Source organism: Phasianus colchicus, chromosome 12, assembly GCF_987193195.1.
Source record: "Phasianus colchicus chromosome 12, bPhaCol1.hap1.1, whole genome shotgun sequence".
Classification (NCBI taxonomy): domain Eukaryota; kingdom Metazoa; phylum Chordata; class Aves; order Galliformes; family Phasianidae; genus Phasianus; species Phasianus colchicus.
Genome location: NC_143447.1, coordinates 2983436 through 3008527, shown reverse-complemented (window position 1 = coordinate 3008527; position 25092 = coordinate 2983436). Strand labels below are relative to the sequence as shown.

The window sequence follows — 25092 nt, the reverse complement described above, 5'->3', positions numbered from 1 at the left end:
AGAGCCGCCGGTCCCTCCCTCGCTGCACTTTATTAAATATAGTAGTGGAGCCGCCGTCGGCTGGGAGCGGGCGCGGGCGGAGAGCTCCGGCCAGGAGCACCATGGCACCCCGAGGTGGTCCCCACGCACTGCTGCTGCTGCTGCTGGTGGTCCACCGGCCCCCTGCCTTCCATGCGGGACCCTCAGCTGCAGGTAAGCCCCATCCCAACACCCGCTGTGGAACTCTGTGCTCTGGAAGCAACAGGGCTAGCATGGGAGGGCACCCAGTGCGGGTGGCATGAGCACACTTGGGTGCCCAAGGAGCTGCCTGCTTTGGGCAGGGTGCTTGCGGCTGTCCTGCGTCCTGCTGGAGGCTTTACAGGGCAGCGGGTGGGATGGGCACACATGGGATGCTGTGCAGGGCTGAGCAGGTGGCATCCCAGGGCATGCTCCTCTCCCTCCGGGCTTGTTCCTTCTTTCCTCCATGCACCAAAATATCACAGCGCCTGGCAAGCGAAGTGGAAAATTTTCCTTTGTCGATGAACAGAGTGCTCTTCTTCCCTCCAGCACTGACCTTTGGGTCCCAGACAGCACTCCCACCTCATGTGTGGGATCAGTGCTGTGCTGTCCAGCACCTCCAAAGGTGCAAATGTTGCCCCACTGCATCCCAGAGTCTATGAATGGCTGCTGCCAGGTTTGGGCCGGGAGGAGGCTTCCATGGGCACAGCACAGCCTGCAGAATGCCCCCAGAGTGCTAACCAAGGGCAGGGCGCAGCGGTGGGATAGGAGGACAGCACAGACCTCGGGACTGGGAGGGAAAGAGGTTTTGCACTGATTTCCCACTGTGCCCAGCCCAAAACGGGCAGCGTGTGTGCAGCAGGCATGTATTGCAAAGGGCAAAGTGCCCCGTGTTCCCATCAGCGTTGTCACCCTGCCGTGACTACGGGGACATCCCATCCTGTGCCCACCAGTGGCACCCCAGCGCTGCTCGGAGACCCAAGCTCTCCTTGTTCTGAACCTCCTGTACCGAAGGCCCCACATGTTCTGAGGTCAGCGCTTGGAGCAGCTGGAAAAGTTTCCAGCTGATGGGAAAGAGCAGGAAAAAGTCTGACGGGGGGAATGCAAACCGGTGTCGTGGGAATGAGGAGGAAAATTCTCCTCTTATATTTAGCAACAGAGGGCTGCAGGCAGATATATAATAAGCACATTCCTCGAGAATCACAACTTGGGGTTAAGCTCAGCCCCGAGGAGCAAACATTAGGGTGCGGGCAGCGCGGGAATGCAGCTCTCTGGGTGCTGGGTGGGGATGTGTGCCTAAACTGGGCTGTGGGCACGGCCATGGGTACAGCTGGGCACAGCTATGGGCACGGTGATGGGCACAGCCAGGCATAGGGATGGGCACAGCTATGGGCACAGCCACGGGCACTGCCATTGACATGGCTAAGGGCACAGCCATAGGTGCAGCCATGGGTGCAGCCATGGGCATGGCCACGGGCACAGCCTGGGCATGACCATGGGCACAGCCACGATTACAGCTGTGAGCACAGCTTTGGGCACAGCCATGGGCATGGCCATGGGTGCTTCACCTGAGGAGGCTGTCAAAGGAACAAAGCTTTCTGTTGGCACGCAGCAGATGGGGAAAATGGCCTCAGATAGGGCGCTCACTGCCCCTCTGCTTTTGGGCAGGTGGATATTGGGCTGTGCCTCTGCTCTTTGAGCTCTACCCACAGCCCTGTGACAAAGCCATGTGTCCCACTCTTGGCCCAGCTCATGGCGTGCCCAACGGTCGCTCCTGGCAGACGGACAGACAGGCAGACAGACAGAAAGCATGCCAGGGAAAGAGAGTGCTGCTAAAAATGGATGGCAGCACAGAATGGCACGGCGGAACCGCCCGGTGGCATGGCAGCAGTGCCATCACGTGCTGCGAGCCAAGGGGGATGAAGGCAACCTTCATCCATCAGCACGCCCCATGTTGTGACTCACAGCTATTAAAGGAGCCTTTATGGGCCGTGAGTCAGTGCAGGACGGGAGCATCCCGGGCTGCTTTTTGCCCAAACCTTATTTTTCTGAGGGTTGTTTTCCTCTCTTACTCACACTGCCATGCACACCTCCTGTGGGCAGCCAGGGGAAACCGCATGGGCACCGCTGGCTGTTTGGGGCACTTCCACCCATTTTGCTGCATCCCCTCCCTTCGGCCAGGAGTGCCCTATGGGGTGATATCCCCATCCGCCTGCTTTCCTCCCATGCAGGGACCTCTGGGAGCGGGGTCGCTTCCTCTGGGCCATGGGGCCGAGGTGGCTGTGATGCCTCCCAGGGGGGGGAGCCCAGCTGCCCCACAAGGCACCCAGCTATAAATAGAGGCAGGCGCGCCGTTATTTTCTCTATAAACACAACTCCTCGGCTGCTTTCTCATAGATGGGAAAGGCGTGGGGCTGAGAAACCCCAGGCCGGGAGGGGAGGGGGCCCCTGGCTGCATGGGAACGGAGCGAGGAGGGCTTCCAGCATCTCCCCCCATGCTCGCTGTTGCCGTGCAGCTCTCGCAGCCCGCCTCTGGCTGATGCATCCCATCTTTCTGGCGCTTCAAAGGCGCTCCGTCCCACGCCAGACTGGGACGCGGCTGCCGGGCAGCCCTCCAGCTCAGTGCTGTTTGTTTGCATCGCTCCGGTAACACGGCCGGGCGGGGGGCACGGGACGCCCCACGAGTGGCTGTGAGGGATGGGGGCACGATGGATCCCACGTCCACGGGCGGGCAGCGGGAGCACAGAGCTGGCTGCAGTGCCACGGGCAGGGTGGGGCCGGGAGAGCTGGCAGCCGTGGGGGGAGAAAAGGGGGGAGAGAACAAAATCCGCCTTGGGATGGTTTGGAAACCACGTCCTCTGGGGCTGATACAATATTTCCAGGCCAACTTCTGCTGGCAGAGGGGCTGCCGCGAGCCTGAGTCACGCTGCAGGGCCATCACAAAGCCCCATTTACCGACGCTTCCCCCAAACGCTCCTGCTTTCTTCCCCCCCCTCCTCCTTCCGCTTCCAGCCAGCCCTGAACTCCATGCATCCCTCAGATCCGTCAGCACATGGCATTATGTGCCCTGAGCCGCCCCCAGCCTGCACCCCTCGGGGGGAGAGCGGCCCCGTCCTGTGCATGGGTACACAGACACACGGACATATGGACACATGGATATAGGGACACATGGACACACAGACATAGGGACACAGGGACATGCAAACACAGGAAGACATGAATACATGAATATAGGGACACGTGGACATAGGGACACAAGGACATAGGGACACATGGACATAAGGACACAGGGATACATGGACACAGGGACACGCGAACGTTGGGACAGATGGACACAGGGGCTAAGGGACACATGGACACAGGAAGACATGAATACATGAACATAGGGATACAAGGACATAGGGACACATGGACATAAGGACACAGGGACATAGGGACACGTGGACATAGGGATATAGGGACACAGGGTCACACACATAGGGACATAGGGACGTGAAAGCACAGGAAGAAATGGACACATGAGCATAGGGACACGTGGATTTAGGGACACGTGAGTATAGGGACATATGGGCATATGGACACGTGGACATAAGGACCCATGGACATAGGGACAGGTGGACATAAGGATCCATGGTCATGTGGGCATGTGGAGATAGGGACACAAGGACAAAGGACACAGGGACACATGGACATATGGACATAGGGACACATGGATATAGGGACACACAGATATAGGGACACACAGACACATGGACATAGGGGCACAAGAGCACATGGACACAGGAAGACATGGTCACATGGACATAGACATGGATGTATGGACACACAGACATGGGCACGCACAGACATATGGACACCTGGGCACATGGACACGCAGACACGTAGACAGATGGACACACAGACACAGGGACACCTGGATATGTGGACACACAGACACATGGAAACAAGGACATAGGGACAAGAGGACAAAGGGATGCACAGATGCATGGACACAAGGGCACACAGACACAAAGACACAGGGATATACAGACACAGGGACGCACAGACACAAAGACACATGGACAGACAGATAGATATAGGGCCACATGGCCACAGGGACATAGGAATACAGGGACACACTGACACACACAAACAGGCACACGGACACAGGAACCAACAGATAAACAGACGCAAGGACACACGGACACATGGACACGCAGATACATGGATGCATGCCTGCAGGCGTGACACAAGCCCACGGGATGTGTGTTGCCAGATGCATGAACTGCTGAGGCTGCACACCCTGACCCTTTGGGGGTCCCATCCAGCTGTGCCCAGATGCCAGCATCGTTCATCCTGGCCACACCAGCAGCCCTCGGGCTGCACGGATCACGGCAGAACAGCACTGGGGAAGCAGAGGCCAAGCTTCTGGCCCCGTATCACTGCAAAGCACTGCGGGGTTGGATGCAGGCAGCCCCCCTCCAGCTGTGCAGGAGCGGGGCCATGGCTCTGCCTGACCCTGCAGTCTGTGGGCTGCAGAACGGCATTTTTGTGTGGGAGCCAGGGCAGGAGCGCGGGGACGCAGCTGGGAAGGAACGAAGGCGGGCGGAGGTAGAGGCGGATGCTGGGGGCGAGCGGGACGTGCAGGGGAGAGCTCAGAGCCCTTCCAAGGGATAATCTCATAGCCAACATCGGGGGTGGTGCAGCCCCCCCAGAGCGGCAGCGTTATCAGCGTTGGCTCCGCAGCCCTCCCTGCATCAGTGCTTTCCAGCAATCCCTGTTGTGCCTGAAAAGCATCAGAGTGGGGAGCAGCACACGTGACCCTATTGTGAGGTGAGGGAGCAGTGCTCACAACCCAAAGACAGAGCCAGGAGAGGGGAGAAAGAGGAGAAGTCCTCCTTCATGGCAGCAGCCATCCTGCAGCAGGCAGCTGCCATCACAGTGATGGGGATGGCACCCCAAAGCTCCAGCACTGCAGATATCCCCGTTGGGGTCAGATGCTCGAGGCTGGCCCCGTGCCACTCATTTCCATGGCACCAGGATTGGAGCCTGGAGGGGCCCCACACCCCACGCTCCCAGCGGAGCTGTGTTTGCCTTCGCCTGCCTCGCAGGCTGCTGGTTTCCTTCCCCAGCCATAAATAAAACCGCGCCGTAAATCGGAGGGAATGCACAGCATAAAGGAGCCTTTCTCCTCACTCCCTGAGGGCTGTGGGGTGGGCAGGGACCGCTTCCTCCTGCCGGCTGCCCACGGCCCCATCCCACAGCCCCATGTGCCACCCGACTCAGCGGGGCCACCCATGGCAGAGCAGGAGGGATGGGAGCACACTACCTTATAAAGTCATCCAGCCCCAAGGCTGACGCTGCAGAGGAGGAATGCACCGGGCCGGACACCGTGCACACAGGGCTGCTTGTTTGGGGCAACAAGGAGCCCTCACTCCCCACCTGGTGTCCCACCCTAAAACCCAGCGGGGCCGGCAGGAAGGGCTGCACACAGAGCCCCTTTCAGGTGCTGGGGTGCAGCAAAAGGGCCGCTTTAACACATTCCATCCCCTCCTTGCACACACATGGCCGGCCTCAATGAAGCCTTGTTGAGCAGCCAAGGGCAGTTGCACTCCCTTTTTTCCATGCCCAACATCCTTCCCACGGAGGGGACCATTGGGACACAGGATCCCCACGCCCCCCGGGAATGACGCAGCTCCCTGCAAACTCTGCCCCGAGCACCAGCAAAAAGCCCCAGGGAAAGGGACAGGGCAGGGAACCTGGCCAAGCATCCCATAGCCAGCGCGTGGCCGGCAGTTGGGGCGGGTGCCCAGTGAGCACAGAGCCTTTGCTTGTTCACCCAGCCCCACGAGAGCAGCGCGCGCCCGGGGTTTGCTCAGAGCACGGCTTTTGGCTTTCCTCCTTGTTATTTTCAATGCAAAAAAAAAAAAAAAAAAAAAAGGAAAGAACGAAAGAAAGAAAAAGACAGTGCAGCCTATAATCTGCTGGCTGGCTGCTTGGAAAGTGTGACGGGGCCCTGCTCGCCTCCACGCGCTTTTGCTACAGGACAGAGCAAGCTGGGAACAGGGGTTGCTCCAGTGGGGTCCCCCGCTGGGGATGAGGTGGTTCATTTGTAGGCCTCAGCCTTTTGCTGTAAGCCTCCCAGCTTGCTGCACAGCAGAGCTGGGTGCCCAGCTGGAAACCACATTGGTTGGGATGGGGGAAGCTGCAAAACTGAAATGCAGCAAATGCTAGGTGGGAGCACATCGGGAAGCAGCACCATGTCCCCGGAGCCCAGACATAATGCCCACATGTGTGCCTGCACAGGGATGGGGGTGAAAAGGGAGAGGGAAAAGCCTTTTTGCAAAGCACTGCATGCAACGTGATGCTGGTTCTGCAGCGGTGGGTCAGAGGAGGACAGCCCATAACGGCCCTGCTGGGGCTCCTGTGATTCACTGGCTTGGGCCAGAGGAAGAAGGAGCCAAAGCGGCTCATGCCAACGGCATGCACAGGGACCAGGAAATGAGCAGGCTTGAGTAAGACGTGCTGGCAGCCCCGAGCCTGAGGCTCGCTGTTAGTAGTGCTGGGTGTTCCCCTGCTGCCACCTCTCCCCTGCACAGCACGGCTGGGCAATGCTGCTCTCCCAGACCCTGAACCAAACCGGGGCCAATGGTTGGAAGTGGTGTTTGGAGGCGTCTGGGCAGGGAGGTGCGCATGTCTCCAAAGAGCGCAGGCTGGGGCTGCCCCTCAGGGAGCAGCTATAGAGTCTAAATAGCTTTTAGGGCTAGCGTGTCCTGCTGCAGGCCCAGAGCTGAGCCATTGGGATGCACCAATGTATGCTCTGCGTGCAGGCACAGCACACACACGTGCCCTCAGCCCACAGGCACACCTAGCTGCTGTGCAGTGCAGCTGCACCGTGGTCCCCTCGCCTTCTGCACACCCCCGTGACACATCACACTGCTGCATGCCATTGTGCTGAGCCCACCATTCTCACAGCTACAGGCCCCGAGCCACTTCCAGCAGCAGCTCCTGCGACCACATATGGATGGCACAAGCGTGCTGAGCAATCCAGCAGGGGAAATTTAGCACCGCGGTGCGAAATACATAGAGGGTTGGCACCGGGGAACCTGGGCAGGACACGGCCACCACTCCATGAGGACGCGGGGGTGGCAGGGTCACAGAAGACAGAGGGATGAGAACGGAGGCTGGAGGCTGCAGCCTTCGGGCCCCATCGTGTGGCCGCCGGCAGAGGATGCAGCTCCCAAAAAGGCGCAGCCCAGCGACGGGAGGGCTGCTGGAAGGGGTCTCCCGTTCATACACAGGGCTGGGAGGGTCCCTCCAGGGATCCTTCCCCCGCCTGACCTTCTCCTTCCCCTTCCCAGTCTCGTTCTTCGGGGACAGCTTCGTGGAGATGCCGCTGGCGGACGCCTCACGGACGGTGCGGCTGCGGCTCCAGCTGTACACCGGGCAGGGCAGCGGGCTGCTCTTCCTGGCCGCCGGGCAGCCCGACCACCTCCTGCTGCAGCTGCGAGCCGGCACCCTGCAGGTCAGCACCGTGGGCCGCGCACCCGCTGCGTGGGGAGGTGCGGGAGGGTAGGAAGGGGAATGGATGAGCAGAGGGCGCTGGAGAAATGGAAGGTTCCACTAGCGGCCGCTCCCAGCCCACCGCAGACCAAGTGCAGCCGGGGCGTGGGAAGGGACGAGGACAGAAGAACAATTTCCTCTTGTGGTTACGGTGCTGGCATCCACCAGAGGAAATGAGCAGGGAGCGTCCACGAACCACATCTGAGGCCAGGCAGGGAGTGAGCAAGCAGCTGACCATGTGTCTCGGGGGCCCCCTGGCCAACCCTCTATTAGAGAGGCTCCAGGATGCTGCTTGTGGGGATGTACCCTCCCACCCCCACCCCCGCTATTTCTATATTATATATAGAATGCATATAAACCTGTTATTTCCACTGCCAGGCTGATGGGGGCTGGAAGCAGCCCAAGCAGTGTGGAAGGGTTAGATGGGGCTGGAAAGTGGAGTCGGCACGTGGCAGAGCTCCTGCATGGGGAGAAAAGGGATGGGGAATGGACCCATGAATTGGGTGAATGCCTCTGACACTGCAGAGGTATGCAGAGGTGAATGGAGGGACTGGGACACTTTAACCCTCAGTGATGTGTCCTCACACCGTGCTTGAGCTGAGTCCTGACCCCTGTTTGTCTCCTTCCCCACAGGCCAGGCTGCGGCTGGGCTCAGAAGAGGTGACGCTGCAGTCCCCGGCAGAGCTGCAGCTGGACAACCTGGCTCTGCATGATGTGGAGCTGCTGCTGGAGGATGGCAGGATGACACTGACCATCGATGGCCTCTTCAACAGCTCCGTGGACATCGCGGGGCCCATGCGGGAGCTGGACATCCAGCACGGCCTCTATGCAGGCGGGACAGGCAGCCTCAACCTGCCATACCTCGCTGGGGTCAGCCCGCCCTTCAGGGGCTGCCTCCACACTGTGACATTCAATGGTCTGGATGTCCTCTCCCCGCTGTCCTCTGACAGCAGCTCCAAGGTCTTCCACCAGGTGCAGGAAGGCTGCAGCGCGCAGTTCTCTGCAGAGCCCGAGGAGCCCATTGGATTCCTGGGGCCGCAGTCCTACATTGCCTTCCCCACATGGGAGGCGAGAGAGGAGGGGACCATCGAGTTTGTGATCACGACGAGCATCACCCAGGCACCCCTCATCTACCACGCAGGGCTGGAGAACGACTTCTTCTACCTGGAGATCTCCAACGGGCGCCTGAGAGGGTTTGTTGAGAAGGGCAATGGTGTCATTGTCCTGCACAACAACATCTTCATCAGCGACGAGCAGCAGCATTACGTCAAGGTCTACACCGACACCCACAAGCTGGAGATCCTGATTGACTACTATGCCTCATCCACATCCAACCGGGGCATCAACAGCCGCCTGGACCTCCAGGGAAACCTCTTCATTGGAGGCTTGAATGACAAAGCCTTGCAAAGGCTTAGGGCGCACCACCTTGCTTTCACATCAGTGTGGACCTCGACCAACACCTCATTTGTTGGCTGCATGGAGGACCTGCGCATAAACCAGCAGCGGAGGAGCCTGCAGGACGCCGTAGTGACAAGGGATGTCACAGTTGGCTGTGGAAGGCAGGAGCACTACTGGGACTATGAGGAAGCTTATGAGCAGGATGAGGCACCCACTTCACCCCCGCCTGATGCCTGGCACGGAACTCTGGGCCTGGCAGAACCGTGCCAGCCAGATGGCAGCTTCCCACCTGCCTTCGCCAATGTCAGCCGGCTGCTGCATGTCAGCCCCCTCATCGTCTCCGAAGGGGGCATGGCCTTTGTGGAATGGAAACACGCACAGCCCACGGTGGACTTGGGCCTTGCAGGCATCCGGCAGTCCCAAATCCTCTTCAGCATCACCAGTGACCCAAGGCATGGTGAGCTGGAGCTGGACATCCCCGGCTCCCGGAGCAGAAAGAAGTTCACCTTGTTGGATATCGTGAACCGCAAAGTCAGGTACATCCATGACGGCTCTGAGGGCCCCATGGACCAGCTGATGCTGGAGGTGACAGTGACTGCCCAGCAAGGGATCCCTGAGTGCCTGCGGCAGGGGCAGACCTACCTGCTCCCCATCATGGTCAACCCTATCAACGATGCCCCGCAGGTGATCTTTCCCCACGGGAACCATATAACAATCCTGAAGCACACACGGAAGCACCTGACCATGGACATCCTGCAGGCTCTGGATGACGACACATCCTGCGACGACCTTGAGTTCCAGCTGCACGGCAGGCAGCAGGACGAGGGCTATGTGGAATACGACTTCCACCCTGGGGTGCCCATCGAGGAGTTCTCCTGCAGGGACCTGGAAGCAGGCAACGTGGTCTACGTGCACCAGAGCGGAACAGACTTACAGCTCACTTTCCAGGTGAATGATGGCACAGTGCCGAGCCCCATCGCCACCCTGAGGATCCTCGCAATAGAGCCCAACATCCGCTTGCACAACAACACCGGGCTCACCATCTCCCAAGGAGGAGCTGCGCGCATCACCACGGCCAACCTGTCCGTGGAGACAAATGCTGTGAAGCAGCGAGTTGCCATCCTGTACAGCCTCATAGAGCCCCTCAGGTACGGTGAGATCCAGAAACAAGGGAGCATAGGAGGGGAATGGAAAAAAGTTGAGTCCTTCCACCAGCAAGACCTGGAGCAAGGGCGTATCCAGTATTTCAGCACAGATCCAGAGCACCGGCAGGAAGATGTCACAGAGAAGCTAAGATTCAGTGTCCAGGTGGGACAGAAGGTCTTGCCAAACAATACCTTTACCATAAGTATTAAAAGAGCCACCATTAAGATGAAGACCTTGGTCCCCCTCCAGATGAAGAACAAGCGGCACAAAAACATCACCAGTAGGGAGCTGGAGGCAATGCTGGAAGACCTAAACTCTGCCCCCGTCCCCTTCCACTATGAGATCATCCAGGCTCCCAAGAAGGGGAACCTGGAGCTCCTCGGCAACAGGCTGACTGAAGGCTTTAGGTTTACTCAGGATGATCTACAAAGAAATCACTTGAGCTACAGCGCAACCATCAGGAACGCTCAGCAGGCTGAGGACAGTTTCCAGTTCCGTGTCCATGCCGGCAAGGAGCACTCCCCTGTGTACACCTACACCATTGGCATCGGTGGGGACCCCAACGCACCCGACCTGACCAATGTCCTCCTGACCGTGCCTGAGGGCGGGCAGGCTGTCATCTCCAAGGACCACCTCTTCGTGCAGAGCCTGAACAGCATGGACTACATCTACGAAGTGATTGAGGGGCCGGCACATGGCAGGCTGGCTTGGGCTACATCCCTTGGCTGGCCCTCTGGCGAGGAAATCACGGAGTTCACCAACGATGACATCCTCCACCGTCGGCTGCTCTACCAGCATGATGACTCTGAGACCCTGGAAGATGATATCCCTTTTGTGGCCATCAGGCAGGGCGAGGGCAGCTCTGAGCCTGAGGCAGAGGAGGTGAGAGGTGTTTTCAGGGTCTCGATCCAGCCTATCAATGACCACACTCCTGTCCAGGTGGTGAACAAGGTCTTCAACGTGGTGCGCAATGGGCAGCACCTGCTGACGACGGACGACATTGCCTTCACTGACAAGGACTCTGGCTTCTCCGACACGCAGCTGGTGCTGGCAAGGAGGGACATTTTGTTTGGCAGCATCGTGTCCGTCGATGACAGAAGCCACCAGCTCTACCGGTTCACCCAGGATGACCTGAGGAAGAAAAAGATTCTCTTTGTCCATTCCGGAGCGGACCGGGGCTGGATCCAGCTGCAGGTCTCTGATGGCCTCCACCAAACCACTGCCCTCCTGGAGGTACAAGCATCAGAGCCCTACATCAGAGTAGTCAACAACACTGGCCTAGCCATCCCCCAGGGGAGCCGAGGGAGCATCGATTCCTCTGTACTCAGCTTGGAGACCAACATGGACATCAGGTCAGATGAAGAGATACGGTTCCTGGTAACGGCCCCGCCGAGGTGGGGGACTGTGCTGCGAGGGGAGCAGCCGGTCATGGCCTTCTCACAGAGAGACCTGCTGGCAGGAGAGATCTCCTACCTCCACAACGGCAGCAGAAATGCCCGGGATGAGTTCCAGTTTACTGTAGAAGCAAACGAGGTGGCAGTAGAGGACACACTGGCCATCACCATCTTCTTGGACACCCACCCCAGCCCCCTGCACATTGTCAATAACAAGGAGATACATGTCTTCCAGGGAGAAGCTGCTGAGATCAAGGAGGAGCACTTGCTGGTTAGTATCATTTCTCTAGTCATTCCTCCCTGGCCACCAAACCAGGGACCCCACGTAACACCCACCTGTATGGAGAAAGGACTTGTGTCCATCTCTGGCTTTGCCCAGGGGAAGAGATGGGATTCAGGCCCCTGCTAACACTGTGTGTTTCCATGCTCTCAGGTGACCCATGAGGAGATCCCACCCCAGGATATCGTCTACCTGGTGAGCAGCCCCCCGGTATCTGGCTTCCTGGTGATGGTTCAACACGGCCAGGACTCAGATGAGCCACCCAGCCTGGACCCCATCCAGTCCTTCACCCAGGAGGACATCAACAGCGGCCAAGTGCTCTACCTGCACTCCAAGCCAGAGGAGGAGCAGGACCGGTTTGTCGTGGATGTGACGGCTGGGGGAGCAGACCCACTGGTGGGGGTGGCTGTCAGCCTGGTTGTGCTCCCTGCCACCATCCCCCTGGACATCCACAACATCACAGTGCCAGGAGGAAGCTCTGCCACCATTTCCACAGCTGTCCTCAATATCCCCAGTGCCTACTTCGCGGCCCTTGACATGGAGTTCAGGGTGCTCCAGCCTCCCCGCTTTGGCACCATCCTGAACAGCCAGCGGCCCCAGGATGGGGGGTTGCACAGCTTCACCTGGAGCGAGGTATGGATTGCCCAGGGGGTGGGCTGAACTCCTGCCCTGGTGCCATCAGGAGGCTGGGGAGGGAGGTTGGGCTCTTCCTCTTCCCTTTCTCTTCCTCTTCTCCTTCTCTTTCTCTTCCTCTTTCACTTCCTCTTCTTCATATCTTCCTCTTTTTCTCCTCTTTCTCTTCCTCTTCCTCTTTTCTTTGTCTTCCTCTTCTCTTCTGTTTCTCTCTCTCTCTTCCTCTTTCTATTTCTTTCCTCTTCATCTTCCTCTTCCTTTTCTTCTCTTCTCATACAGATCTGCCCATAGGAGGGGCTTGGAGTGGCCAGGTCCATGTCTGGCATGGTAGGGGTCCAGCCCAAGACCTGAGATGGGTTTGGATGGCCCTGGAGTAGGGATGCCCCAGATCTACTGATGGACACCCAGCTCCTGCATCCTCCCATAGAATCATAGAATCATTACGGTTGGAAACGATGATTAAGAACACCAACTTCAACCCACCCCCACCATGCTCACTGACCATGTCCCTCAGTGCCACATCTCCACAGCTCTTGAACACCCCCAGGGACAGTAACTCCACCACCTCCAGGGCAGCCCGTTTCAATACCTCACCACTGCTTTGGAGAAGAAATTTCCCCTAATACCCAACCAGTCATCCTAACACCCAACGCGGTTCCTTCACCCGGCCCCCTCCTGCAGGTGCAGAGCCAGCAGATCCAGTACCGGCAGGACATTCCCCATGCCCAGGCCGACAGCTTCACGCTCGTGGCCAACGCCTCGACCTCCGAGAGGCAGAGCCAACCCGGGACCGTCTTCATCGCCATCCTGCCCCGCAGCACCAGGGGGCCCCGGCTGCGCACCAACGCCGGGCTCCAGGTAATGGGCACGGTGCGGGGGGCGGCTCCTTCGCTGCTCCTCCTCTGCCTCCTCCTCTTCCTCCATCTCCTCCTCCTCCCCTAGCGATGCTGGAGCTGTCCACGAGGTGGGAGCATCGCCCGCTCCAGCCGCTGCCTGCCGTACAGTTTAGGGAATACTTGGGAATAGCACGGCGCTCCTCTCCCCATGCCCCATGTCTCCTAACCCCTGGCCTACCTCACCCACCCCAGCCGCATGCACAGCCAAGGGGCTTTGGGAAGGAGGCTCCGAGCTGCAGAGCTGCCCAGAGGGAGGGGGATGGAATGCCCACCCAAACCTGGAGGTCTCCATCCATAGGCAGCCCCCCCCCGGACACACATCTCTGGCTGTGCACACACTGCTTGCACAGCCCCTCCAGCAAATCGCCTTTGTTGTGCGTTAAGCCCTGATCTGCCCCAGCTGTGCCAAAATCCCCCATAAAATCGCCACTTTGCCTCCTCCTCGCTGGTTTCCAGCCAGCCTGGCACTTAGGGACCCCCTTTCCCTCCAGCCACTACCACACTGCAGAGCTGCCAAAAGGCAGGAAAAGGCCCCAGAACAATTTCAGCAGCACAGCTCCATTCTCGGAGGGTTTGGAGCAGGGAGCACATCCCAGCTGAGCGCAAGGAGGGGCCGGGCATGTGTTTGTGCTCTTGGGAGATGACTTCAGCGGGTAAAGGTCATGGGCCCGGCATGGAAATTGCACACAGCTTCCCTGCTGCACGCACACAGCGCCGGGTGCAGAGTCCGTGTGGGCAGTGCAGGGATCCCAGCTGTAATAACCCGGGGAGGATGTGGGGCACAGCTATATGGGTCAGCCCTGCTCAGTCCAGCTGCATTGTCCCGTTCTGCATCGCTGAAGCTGCACTTCCCGGCCTCGCTCCTTGCTCCCATGGGGGATCTGATGGATCTGATTTCACCGCAGGCACCCACACCCACTCAAGAAATGTGTGGGGAGAGGCCAGCTGGAAAGCACTGTGCTAACCCGATGCTGGGACAGGAATAATCCCGCAGTCTGCGAGGCTGGAGTATGGCAGAGGATTAGCAACGGGGTGCATTGATGCCTCCTGCTTGCCTCTACCCCCTGCATGCTTTGGGCTGAGCCCCGGGCACCGAAAGCCCGTTGCAGTGGGGTGATGCTGCAGATGTGGGGTGGAGACAGTCCTGGGCACTGTGCCCCATGAACGTGCTGGGGAACAGGCGCGGGGTGATGAGGGCTTGGGCAGAGGCCAGGGGATGCGCGCATCACCCAGCAGTGCACAAGGAGCTCTTGTACAGCTGAGATGTGCCTCCCTGTGCAAGGCACGCGGCGCTGCTGGTGTGTCCAGAGGGTCACAGCCTTTCCTGTCCCCCAGCTGCGGGAAGGCACCGCTGCCACCATCGGCCCCCAAACTCTGCGTGCTGAGGATGAGGACAGCCCGGCGGCCGAGGTCACCTTCTCCATCCAGGCTCCAGCCAATGGCAAGGTGGTGCTGCGCTCTGCGCCCGAAACGGCACTGCGGAGCTTCACGCAAGCGCAGATTGACAGCGGCGTTGTCCTCTTTGTGCACCAAGGTACAGCTGTCCCCGTGCTCCGTGCCACTGGGGTGGGCACCATGCCCTGATCCTGGAACAGGGTGGGGTCTGCCCTGTGCCCCAGCTCCGTGCTCTCCGCAGGGCCCCTGGATGGAGGCTTCGCCTTTGACCTGTGGGATGGTGAGAACCTGTCTCCCGGGCACTTCTTCCTCGTCAGGGCGCACAGAGAGGAGCACATCAGCCTGGCCAAGAAGCAGAGCCTCACCCTCTGCCCAGGTGGGTGTGGGGCTCGGGGCAGCGGCACTCAGGAAGCCCAGAGGAGAAAGGCTGATGCTCATCCTGATGTGTTTTCCAGGTGCCCTGCAGCCCATCACCAGCGAGAACCTGCAGGCACTGAGCAGCAGCCCTGCTGGCCCTGCTGCCCTGTACTACAGCATCGAGCAGGCACCGCGCCTGGGGCAGCTGCGCACCGCCCATGGGGGTGAAGTCAGGAACTTCACCCAGGCCCAGGTTGAGCCCAGGCCCAGCTCTCCAACACCCCCACAGCTCGGGGTCCTGCCCTGACAGCCCCCTCCCCCAAGTTTATTTTGACACTAAGCTGAATTCAGTGTGATTTTCTTCCTTCTAGGTGGATGCAGGGATGATTTTCTACCAGCACGAGATGCCACAGAAGCCTTTCTGGCTCACCCAGGATGCCATCCGCTTCCGTGTGGTTGCTCCCACCACCATCTCTGACTCCTTCATCCTACTGGTGCTGATATCATTCGAGGCGAAGTGTCCCCAACGCTCAACTAAGCTATGGAGAAATGCAGGTGAAAAAGGATGGGAGACGAGGAAGGGACAAGCAAAGGACAAATGAGTTCTCCTGAAGTTTGCACAGTCCCCCTGAACGGGGATGAAGTTGTGCAAACTTCAGTAGAGCTTGTTTGTTGGAAAAAAAAGCACTATTGTACAACATGCACGGACACAGATAGTGCACCAACCAATATCTAGCAAATTGCATCCATCCTTTGGCTGCATATAACTCCTTTGAGTGATGTGGTACAGAGCGGTCACAGGCATGGGCTGATAGTTGGACCGGATGATCTTACAACCTTACTGTTCTTTTCAATGATCTTTTCAACCTTAATGATTCTGTGATTCTGCAGTTCCCCTCATCGTCTTGCCAAGCTAACAAATCCCATTCGCCTTCCCCATCGCTTTGCAACTCTTCTGCTCTGACTGAGCTTTGGCTTTCCCTTTTTCCCCAGGTCTCCATCTCATAGAGGCTCAACGGGCAGAGATTGGCACCTCACTGCTGGATGCATCCAACCTCCTGAGCCAGCTCCCGGCCCGTGAGCAGGACGCACACGATGTCATCTTCCTGGTGACGGAGCTGCCGGTGCACGGACAGCTCTGGGTGGCTGATAGGCTGCTGGAGCGCTCACAGCCCTTCTTCCTGCAGTCAGACCTGGCTGCTGGACGCCTGGTGTATGCACACCGTGAGAATGGTGGCACCGAGGACAGATTCCAGTTCAAGGCTTGGCTCCGGCCTCGGGCACAACGCTCCATCCGTCCCCCCCAGGAAGGGCTGCTCATCTCCGAAGCTTTCAACATAACGGTGAGCAGCAGCAGCCAGAAGCCCCTGCAGGTTGTGAAGCGACAAGGAGCACTGCGGGTGCTGCCCAACTCCACCATCACCTTGTCCAGGCAGCACCTGGATGTGGCAGAGCCGCAGGGCTCCCCAGAGAAGCTGGTGTACATCCTGCTGCACAGCCCCCAGGCCGGATACCTGGCCCACGTGCGCAGCCCACAAGTACCCATCAAACGCTTCACACAGGCGGACATCAATGCAGGCCACGTGCTGTTGGTCACTGCAGCCCGTGGGGCTCAGGAGTCCCTGGTGCTGAGCCTGTCTGACGGCCAGCACCCACCTGCCCACGTCTCTCTGGAGGTTGTGGTGCTGCCCATGGGCAGTGCAGAGCCGCTGGAGGTGCCGCAGGAGCTGAATAGGGCCATGCTGTCCCCACGGCACGTGGCTCCGCAGCTCGGGGAGGGCGATGCCCTTTACACCATCACCGCAGAGCCGAGGTTTGGCCAAGTGCAGGTCAACAGAAAGCCAGCACTGGGCTTCTCACAGGCGCAGCTGGAGCGTGGAGAAGTGACCTTCACCTTCACCAAGCTCACCTCGTCTGAGGACAGCTTCCAGTTCCTCACCAGGTCACAAACAATGAACAGCACCGGGGTGGTGAATGTCACCGTCCGTGCCTTGGTGACAGCGCGGCCGGGCAGCGTGTGGCCCAGGGGCACCACAGCCCTGCTGGATACCAGCACGCTGGATGCCAGTGAGCTGGCCAACCGCACCCACAGCATCCCAGTCTTCAGGCTCCGCCAGCCACCCCGCAGCAGCCGCCTCATCAGGAGACCCCGTGCACCAGGACAGCCCGCTGTCCCCATTGAGTCCTTCAGCCAGAGGGAGCTGGAGCAAGGGCTGGTGGGGCTGGAGGTGCTGGACGACGAGGACACAAACCAGCAGCATCCACATAGTGACAGCTTCACCTTTGAACTGGTGGCTGCTGGCGTGCCACCAGCACTGGTGTCTCTGGGGTACATCACTGAGCCCTACAATGCCTCTAAGTCCTACAGTGTCACCCTGCTCCTTGCCCCACCAGCACCATCGTCCCTGGTGCCACAGCTGCAGGGCACGGCACGGAGCAGCCCCAATGCCAGTGAGCCAGGATCTGTGCCCCCACCCACCAGCCCCAGCCCCGGAGAAGGCGGCACCTTCCTAGGCTTCATCGAGGCTAACATGTTCAGCATCATCATCCCCATCTGCCTCATCATCCTCCTGCTGGCCCTCATCCTGCCCCTGCTCTTCTACTTGCACAAGCGCAACAAAACGGGCAAGCACCACGTGCAGGGCTCACCTGCCTCCAAGGCCAAGAACGGGGCTGTACCAGAGCAGGAGACCTTCCGCAAGACGGACCCCAACCAGGGCATCCCTCTAACGACTGTCAATGCCCTGGATGGCAAAGGCACAGCTCCGCCACCGCAGGGTCCCGGTGTGCCAACTGACCCCGAGCTGCTGCAGTACTGCCGGACATCCAACCCTGCCCTGAAAAACAACCAGTACTGGGTGTGAGGGTGCAGGGCGGGGGCACGAGTGGTGGGAGCCCCCCAGAGCGTCACCTCCTCCTTCAGGGGAGCCGGCATCCCGCAGGTGCTGCAGGACCTGGGGGTGGGGGGCTGCCAGCACGGCCACCCAGGACCCCCCCCATCTCCATAGTGCTTTGGGCAGAGGGGCAAGTGGGTGGGGGGGGTGGGCAAAGCAAAACGCCATCAGGGAGCGCTGCCATCGGGTACGCACTGGGGACACCTGAGGTTGGCCAAGGTGCTGGGGGTGCAGGTGGGTGAGAGGGATGAGGACGAGCAGCTTTGCACGACGTCAGGCTCAGGATGGAGCTGCCCAAATCCCCCAGGGCTAGGCGGGCTGCAGTGATGGAGCAGAGGCTTGGAAAAACCCCATGGCCAACGCCAAGGGGATCCAAGGAGCCCCCGCCCACCCGGAGAAGAGAAATGAGCAAAACACATCGTGCTGCCTCCAAACACCCAGAGCAGCCGGGGCTGCACACCAGGCCAGGTGCCCCCAGAGGCACAAAGCTGGAGGGGGGAGCGGGCACGGCTTGGTTTCCCACTGTATGCTCCAGTCTGGTAGGAGTGCATGGAATAAAGTGCCTTTCCCGAGGTGCAGCCGGTTTGCCTGAGCCCTGCCAAGCCGTGAGCTGCAGCGCAGTGTTTGGAGGCGGCGTGCCGAGCCCCGGCCTCTTGCTCAAGTTTTCCCCTAAGCCCTTAAATAGGAATGAGCCGAGGAAAAACTGAGCGCTGCGCTCAGGATGGGACCCAACAACAACACACTGAGTGGCTGCAGCTCCTTCCCACAGGGCTCTCCTGCTCTCTGCGTGCTGCAGCCGGGCTGAGATGCTCCCTCAGCACTCCTCACATCTGGGGTCAAACCCTCCCAAAACAGCACCCCGGAGCTGTGAGCTGTGCTGTTTGCAGCTTTCCTGGCTGTGTTTATGAGCAAGTTTGCCTGCCCTGCCCCGCTGTTGGAGCAGCCCATTGGGTGCCGGGGGGGTCCTGCCCCCACCAAGCCCTGTGCAGGGATGGATGGATAGCAGCTCAGCAGCTTGCAGGGTGGTGCTGCTCCCCAAATCCAGGGCAGCCCTCTGTGCAGAGCGGAGGCGTGCCAGCTCTCCCTCCCTCCTGCATGTCATCGTGGCTCCGTGTTGTGCACGGCTGTGGATCAGCTCTGCAACAGGAGTGGGTGCTGCAGGGCAGGCACTTGCCTCACCCCAAGGGATTCAATGGGAGGAACTCGGCCTACATTCAGGAGCAGGGAAAGCAAGGCGAGTTATTTTGGAGGCTTGTGGTTGCATCCCCTGCACAATATCTGCTCACCAGGGTCAGGAGAGGACAGGCAGCAAGCTGGAGGAGCTGGGTGTGCTTCTGTGAGGCCAAGTCGTGCTGGTGGAAAGTCCCGAGCAGCACTCAGGGCATGCAGCAGGACAAGTGGATGCGGGGATGTGAGGGTGGGAGCCACGAGCCCCATTCCAGGACAGGGACCTGCCCTCCTCTTGCCCCATGTGGGAGCACCGAGAGGGTGCAGGCTCTGCTGCAGCCTGGGTGCAGGGCTGGTTTCCAGGCACTGCTGCACGCAAACAAACACGCGGGCCAGCAGGTTTCCTGCAACGCCCAGCTGGGCTCAGGTTCCTCAGAAGGCTCCAGCAGCTCTCCCCACACACGGGCACGCCGCAAGCCTCACTCCCCAGGCAGGGCTGGCTGCACAAAGCATTCCAACAGCTGTATGGCACGCAGTGACATGCAAGGCAGCTCCGGCCCCATCCCCAGCTCACAGCCAGCAGGCAGCAATGGGGCCTGAGCTCTGTGCAACAACACACCCAGAAACAGCCACACACCTCCACCACGTCCAGCAGGCTCAATGCCCTGCCATGCTCCCAAAATATGTGAGGCACGCAAGGATGACGAGGTGCTGCTGAGCCCCAGCTGGCACGCTGTGCCCCACACGCATCTGCCTGCTGCTGCTCCCTGCACATGGGTGCTCCCGGCACCGTGTGGTGCTGCCAAACCCATCCCTGCCAACCGGCCCGGCGGGTTCCTTGGCCCTGGCAGTGCTGCCAGTGGCACGGGGACATCACCATCTCACCGCCCGCACTGCCAGTGCGTCCTGCTTGGGCTTGGCAAGTGCTGCAGTGTTCTCCTCCAACAGCCTTCAGGCCAGAGAGAGACAGGAATAGGGACCCGGAGCCGTGGGCGTTCTCTGTTGGGTTCTCCTCCCTATTTTGAAGGCTTCTTTGGGGTCTTCCCAAGGTCAAGTTTGTGATCTCCCATCCACAAACCCAGTGATGGTGATGGCAGGGTCTGTCTCTGCACCCACCCAGCCCCACTGTGAACCCACAAAGCCCACAACAGACTCCCCAGCATCTGGATCTCAATGGGGTGAATGGCTTGGGATGGGGACCCCAGTGGTGAATGGCTTGGGATAGAGATCCCAAAAAGAAATGGCATGGGATGAGGGCAGGGGTGGGGATGGGGTGGGGTGTATGTGGAGTGGGATGGAGCAACGGTATGGTGGGCATGAGGTAGAAGAGGGATAGGGTAGGGTGGGATGGGGTGGGATGGGGAGGAGGGAGGAGGGAGTCAAGATAGGAAGTGGATGGGAAAGTATAGGAACAGAGTAGGATTGGGATGAATTTTGATAGGAATGGAATGGGATGAAGCCAAGATAGGATGGGGACAAGGTAGAATAGGGATGAGATGGGACAGGAACGGAGAAGGATGGGATCACGCTGGGATGTGGGCAGGGTGAGATGGGAATGGTGTGGGATGGGGTTGGGGCAGGGTGGAGCCAAGGTAGGATGGGACAGTGTGGGGAAGGACCAGGTTGGGCTGGGGACAGGGTGGGGCAGGATGAGGACAGAGAAGGATGCAGCCAAGGAAGGACGGGGACAGGGAAGTACGGGACCAGGGTAGGCTGCGGATGGGGTGGGATGAGGATGGGGTGACATAGGATAGGATGGGGATAGGACAGCCTGGAGATGGGGTGGGATGAGAATGGGATGCAGGAGGAAGCACATCCCTCCTTGAGGCTGTTATGCTGTCCCTGTGGGGAGGGATGAGGGGGTCAGGGACGGCCGAGCGCAGCGCGCAGCCTTCCCAGCACCGCGGTTATCCCAACGCCGGCCCGCACGCTGGGGCTAATTTTAACCCTGGAGCCTGGCCAGGCCGGCCCGACTTCCCTTGCTGTGATTTATCCCAACCATTTCCCTTCACAAACACAGCCCTCGTGCCAGCCCTGCGTGCTCGCCGCCGGGGATGCTTGGGAGGAATGCCCAGCGCCGTGCCCCCTCCGCAGAGCCCTTCCTGGAGCAGCTCTGCTTCCCAGCAACATCCCAGGGACAGAGCGGGGGGTGAGGGGGGGGAGGTTTCTACTGACGTTTTTTATTGAAAACGCTGTGGGCTGGCTTGGTTTTTTGTTTTTGTTTTTTATATCCCTTTTTCCAGTCAACAGCAGTGCTTGAGAAAAGAGATTTCCGTTGGCCTGCGTCTATTTAAAAACTGGTAAAAACGCTGCAGAAACATTTGCGAAAAATGGAAAATATTGGGGGGAGGAAAAAAAAAAAAAAAAAAACCTCTTCCAAATAAAGATCTTTTTGTGTTTTCTTTCCCATCAGAAAAACTTTCATTGTGCAAAATGTCGACCGCTTGGATTTCTCCTCCCAGTGAGCCGCAGTGCTCCACGAGGACGGGTTTTTGGAAAGCTAAAAACCACAGGGTGGTGCCACGGGCACACATGTCCATCTGTCCTGTGGGAGCACACGTGTCCTCACCACAGTCCTGCAGCCAGGCTGGAGGAAAGCCCAAAGGTATTTGGTCACTAGCGTCATGAGTTCCCACCCGTTCTCAGCCCTCCCAAGCAGAGATGCTCTGTGAGGCCGTGGCTGGAAGCGGTGCGATGCGGGACGGGCGGCAGGCAGGTGTGTTAGAGGTTGTCATACATGCGCAGCGTCTTCTCCAGCTGCTGGCTGACACGCTGGTAGAAGATGATCTGCTGCTTCAGGTAGGACTGCATCATCCTCTTGAAGTCGGCCACGCGCCGCTCGTGGAAGTGGTTCATCTCAGCTTGCAGGGCGAAGCCCACCACGCGGCAGCGCTTGCGAATCCCATCCGCCTCCTCCTGGTCCATCCGGCCCTCGTCGCTCATCCGCTGGCTCTCCTTCACCTTTGCAAAGGCTCCTGGTGAGGCAGGGGAGAGGTGAGAGCCACACCGGCGCCCTACGGAGCAGCGCGTCACCCCGTAGCACCACAGCTCCAGGCTTTGGGGATGGAGCTGAAGCTTTCAGTGGGCTCAGCAGCTGGCAGGCAGTGTGCACAGCCCACATCTCAGCCCGCTGTTCCTGCCTGGGAACTGGAGAAACTTTGCTACATAACACAGCAGGGCTGATAGCGGGATGGAACAGCCATCGTGGGAGACGGAGTGGGACAGGACACTGCTGACTGCAGCATCCCGGAGAACGCCTGAGTTGCAGCTGATGCTCTGACAGCAGTTTTTCCCCTCCTTCAACTGATTTTTATAGCTCAGTTTCGAAAGAATCCCGCCTGGCTCTGGCCCTGCATTCCTCCCTGTCCTCAGCACAGAGGTTGTTTGCCTGCAAACAGGATCCGGCCTCCAGCGGTCGCTGGGAATTCATTCCCTCTCCCTGCCCCTGCCGGCAGTGCTGACCCGAGGTCCGGGAGGAGGAGGAGGAGGAGGAGGAGGAGGAGCCCTGAGGAAGCAAAGGTTGGAGGCCAAATCCTGCCTTCCGCTCTGCCCACGCGGCCTCGCTTCCGGACGGGATCCAGCCCGTAGTGGTAAACAAAGTCAGGAGAGAGTGCAAGGAAGTAGCCAGGGCTGCTCTTTCTCCTCGTGCTCCTTGTGGGGCAATGCAGAGACCCAAAGCCGCCAGCCAACACGGACATCCCCTCCCTGGTGTGGCCTGGGAGGGGTGTGTGGACTTCGGCCCCGCTCCCACACCCAGCCCTGGGTGTGCGTCACACCCGGACAGAAGCACAAGGCTGACCAGCCCTGAGAAAGCGCCCAGCAGAGGCCCTTCCCTTGTCACGGAACACGCTGGGACAGATGGGATGCTCTGGTCCTGGCAGCAGGCTGCTGAGCCCGCTGACCTCTTCTCTAATATGCAAGGATGTACTCGCAAAGAATTTGGCCCTGGTTGTGCTGAGCATGTCCAAAAGCTGATCCTAAACCGGGCAGCCCCAGCAGCACCTCCAGGGCAGGGGTGATCAGGGAACACAGCCACACGCAATGGTCTCCATCCCTACCCCATCCTCACCCCCATCCTCACCCTCAAGCAAGCCCTACCCCATCCATATCTCCATCCCCACGTCCATCACCATCCCCCATCCCCATCACTGCACAGCAGAGAGCTGCGCCCCCATCCCACTCCACACATAGGGCCATGAAGGACCCATAGAGCTGGTCTGGCCTCATCCCCAAGAGAAAAGCAGCCCTCCAGGGGAGTCCCCTTACCTTTCTGAAGGTGGATGATGTCTGGGAAGTTGGAGAGGAGCCCCTGATACAAAGAGAGAGTGTCCAGCATGAGGAAGAGGTCATTCTTGGGCTGCTCTGCAAACATCTCCCCAACAGCCTCGTACGTCTTGCCCGTGTGGGAGATGGCATTGTTGAGAGCATCTAAGCTGTAAGGGGGGTCCATCTGGAAGGAGTAGCTGATGGCTTGGAAGGCATTGCCCAGCTTCTGGAACTCCTTGCGGAACCCCCCCACGTGTTTGCGCACCAGCTCGGAGGCCACGTTGGTCAGCTGCAGGACGCTGTCGTCCATCTTCTTGCTGAAGGCCTTGAAGGCGTCCACGCGGTCCTCCACGTCCTGCAGGTCCTGGTGCTCGGTGGGGATCTGGATGGTGAGCAGGAAGCTGGCGCCCACCATCTCGTCCTTCTCCGCCCGCCTCTTGCCCAGCTTCCACTGCTTCTCATCGCGGCAGCGGAGGAAGTGCTGGAAGCCCTCGTACTGCGACAGGACGGGGTGGCTCGTCATGTGCTCCATCCACAGGATGAGGCGCCGCTTGCGCTTCTCGATGAAGTCCTCCTCGAAGCGCCCGGTGGCCTGCTTCTCGGGCAGGTGGGGCACCGAGATGATGGTGAACTTGTGCAGCAGGCGGTTGTAGAGCCAGTCAAAGTGCTTGTAGCGCCGGTACACGGGCGAGTTGAAGTTGCTGGGGGTCAGCTTGTAGGAGATGTAGCTCTTGATGCCCTTAAATTTGGTCTGCTTGGTGGGATCCTCCACGGAGCAGATGAAGGGGTGCGGGTTGGCTCGCCACTGCGGGCCCTTGGCGCCCATCTCGATGCCGTAAGCCTCGGCGATCTTGGACATGAGGGGCACGTCGCCAAGGATGAAGGCCTCCACGCCCGAGCGCACGAAGCAGGAGAAGCGGTTGAGGTTCCTGCCCACCACGCTGCCCCTCTTGGAGGAGCCCACGCTGTCCTGCCTCTCCAGCGCCGGCTTGGCACGGGGCGCTCCGTAGGGCTCCGCTCCCGCCGCTGGATGCCCGTTGGTGCCGGCAGCGCCGCGGGGCTCCTCCACCACCGTGCACGAGTCGTCCCAGTCATCCCAATCGTCGTCGTCGTCATCCTCGAAGCTGCCTTGGGACGAGAGGCCGGCGGGCGCCGCGCAGAAGCCGTGCAGGTGGCCGGGCGAGCCGGCGGGGCTGCCGGAGCTCTCGGCGTGCCCGGAGCCGGCGCGAGGGCGCACGATCTCCACGTAGGAGGCCGGGAAGAGGCCGGTCTCGCCGCGGCTGTTCCGGCCCTGCAGCCAGCCGTCCAGCGAGCGCTCGCTGAACACCACGAGCTCCTCGTTCTCCTGGATGCTGATCTCCTCCTTGTTTTCGCTCTGGAAGTTGTACAGCGCCCTGCCCCGCAGCGCCATGGCACGGCCTCCCCGCCGTGCGGAGCGGCAGCGCTGCGTCGCGGCCCCGCGCCCGGCTCACTGCAGCGGAGCCCGCGCCCCGCAGGCGGGCGGCGTCCCCGGAGCGGGACCGCGGGGCCCGGGCGAGCGCCGTGCCGGCCCCATGCCGCCGCGCCGCTCCGGGCTCCCGTCGGCTAACCGGCGGGGCCGCCGATGGACGTATTTACGTCTCTCTGGAAGTTTGCCGCCCGCTCCCCCCTCCTCCTCCTCCTCCTCCTGCCTCCCCCCCGCTCCCCGCAGACCTGCGGCGGGACGGCCGGCCGCTCGCCGCTCGCCG

The 25092-nt window shown here is 60.0% G+C and overlaps 2 protein-coding genes across 2 annotated transcripts; one reads left to right on the top strand and one right to left on the bottom strand.

The window, feature by feature from the left end:
- Nucleotides 1-39: 39 nt before the first annotated feature.
- CSPG4 (chondroitin sulfate proteoglycan 4) lies at nucleotides 40-18325 on the top strand. The gene is made up of 10 exons (XM_031616338.2): nucleotides 40-192; nucleotides 7338-7501; nucleotides 8173-11748; nucleotides 11911-12390; nucleotides 13072-13248; nucleotides 14622-14820; nucleotides 14923-15057; nucleotides 15137-15291; nucleotides 15410-15593; nucleotides 16032-18325. The coding sequence occupies exons 1-10, from the start codon at nucleotides 102-104 to the stop codon at nucleotides 17900-17902; spliced, it is 7032 nt and encodes a 2343-aa protein (XP_031472198.2). The 5' UTR covers nucleotides 40-101; the 3' UTR covers nucleotides 17903-18325.
- A 3015-nt stretch (nucleotides 18326-21340) lies between these two features.
- SNX33 (sorting nexin 33) lies at nucleotides 21341-25048 on the bottom strand. The gene is made up of 2 exons (XM_031616337.2): nucleotides 23366-25048; nucleotides 21341-22074 (listed from the first exon to the last, which is right to left on the bottom strand). Exons 1-2 carry the CDS (start codon nucleotides 24774-24776, stop codon nucleotides 21821-21823), a joined length of 1665 nt encoding a protein of 554 aa, XP_031472197.1. The 5' UTR covers nucleotides 24777-25048; the 3' UTR covers nucleotides 21341-21820.
- Nucleotides 25049-25092: the final 44 nt, after the last annotated feature.

Coding starts and splice junctions, on each gene's coding strand:
- CSPG4 (XM_031616338.2), top strand. CDS start 102: ATGGCACCCCGAGGTGGTCCCCACGCACTGCTGCTGCTGCTGCTGGTG. Junction 12,391..13,071: donor ACAGCTTCACCTGGAGCGAG/GTATGGATTGCC, acceptor CCCCTCCTGCAG/GTGCAGAGCCAGCAGATCCA. Junction 13,249..14,621: donor GCACCAACGCCGGGCTCCAG/GTAATGGGCACG, acceptor CCTGTCCCCCAG/CTGCGGGAAGGCACCGCTGC.
- SNX33 (XM_031616337.2), bottom strand. CDS start 24,776: ATGGCGCTGCGGGGCAGGGCGCTGTACAACTTCCAGAGCGAAAACAAG. Junction 22,075..23,365: donor CATCATCCACCTTCAGAAAG/GTAAGGGGACTC, acceptor CTGCCTCACCAG/GAGCCTTTGCAAAGGTGAAG.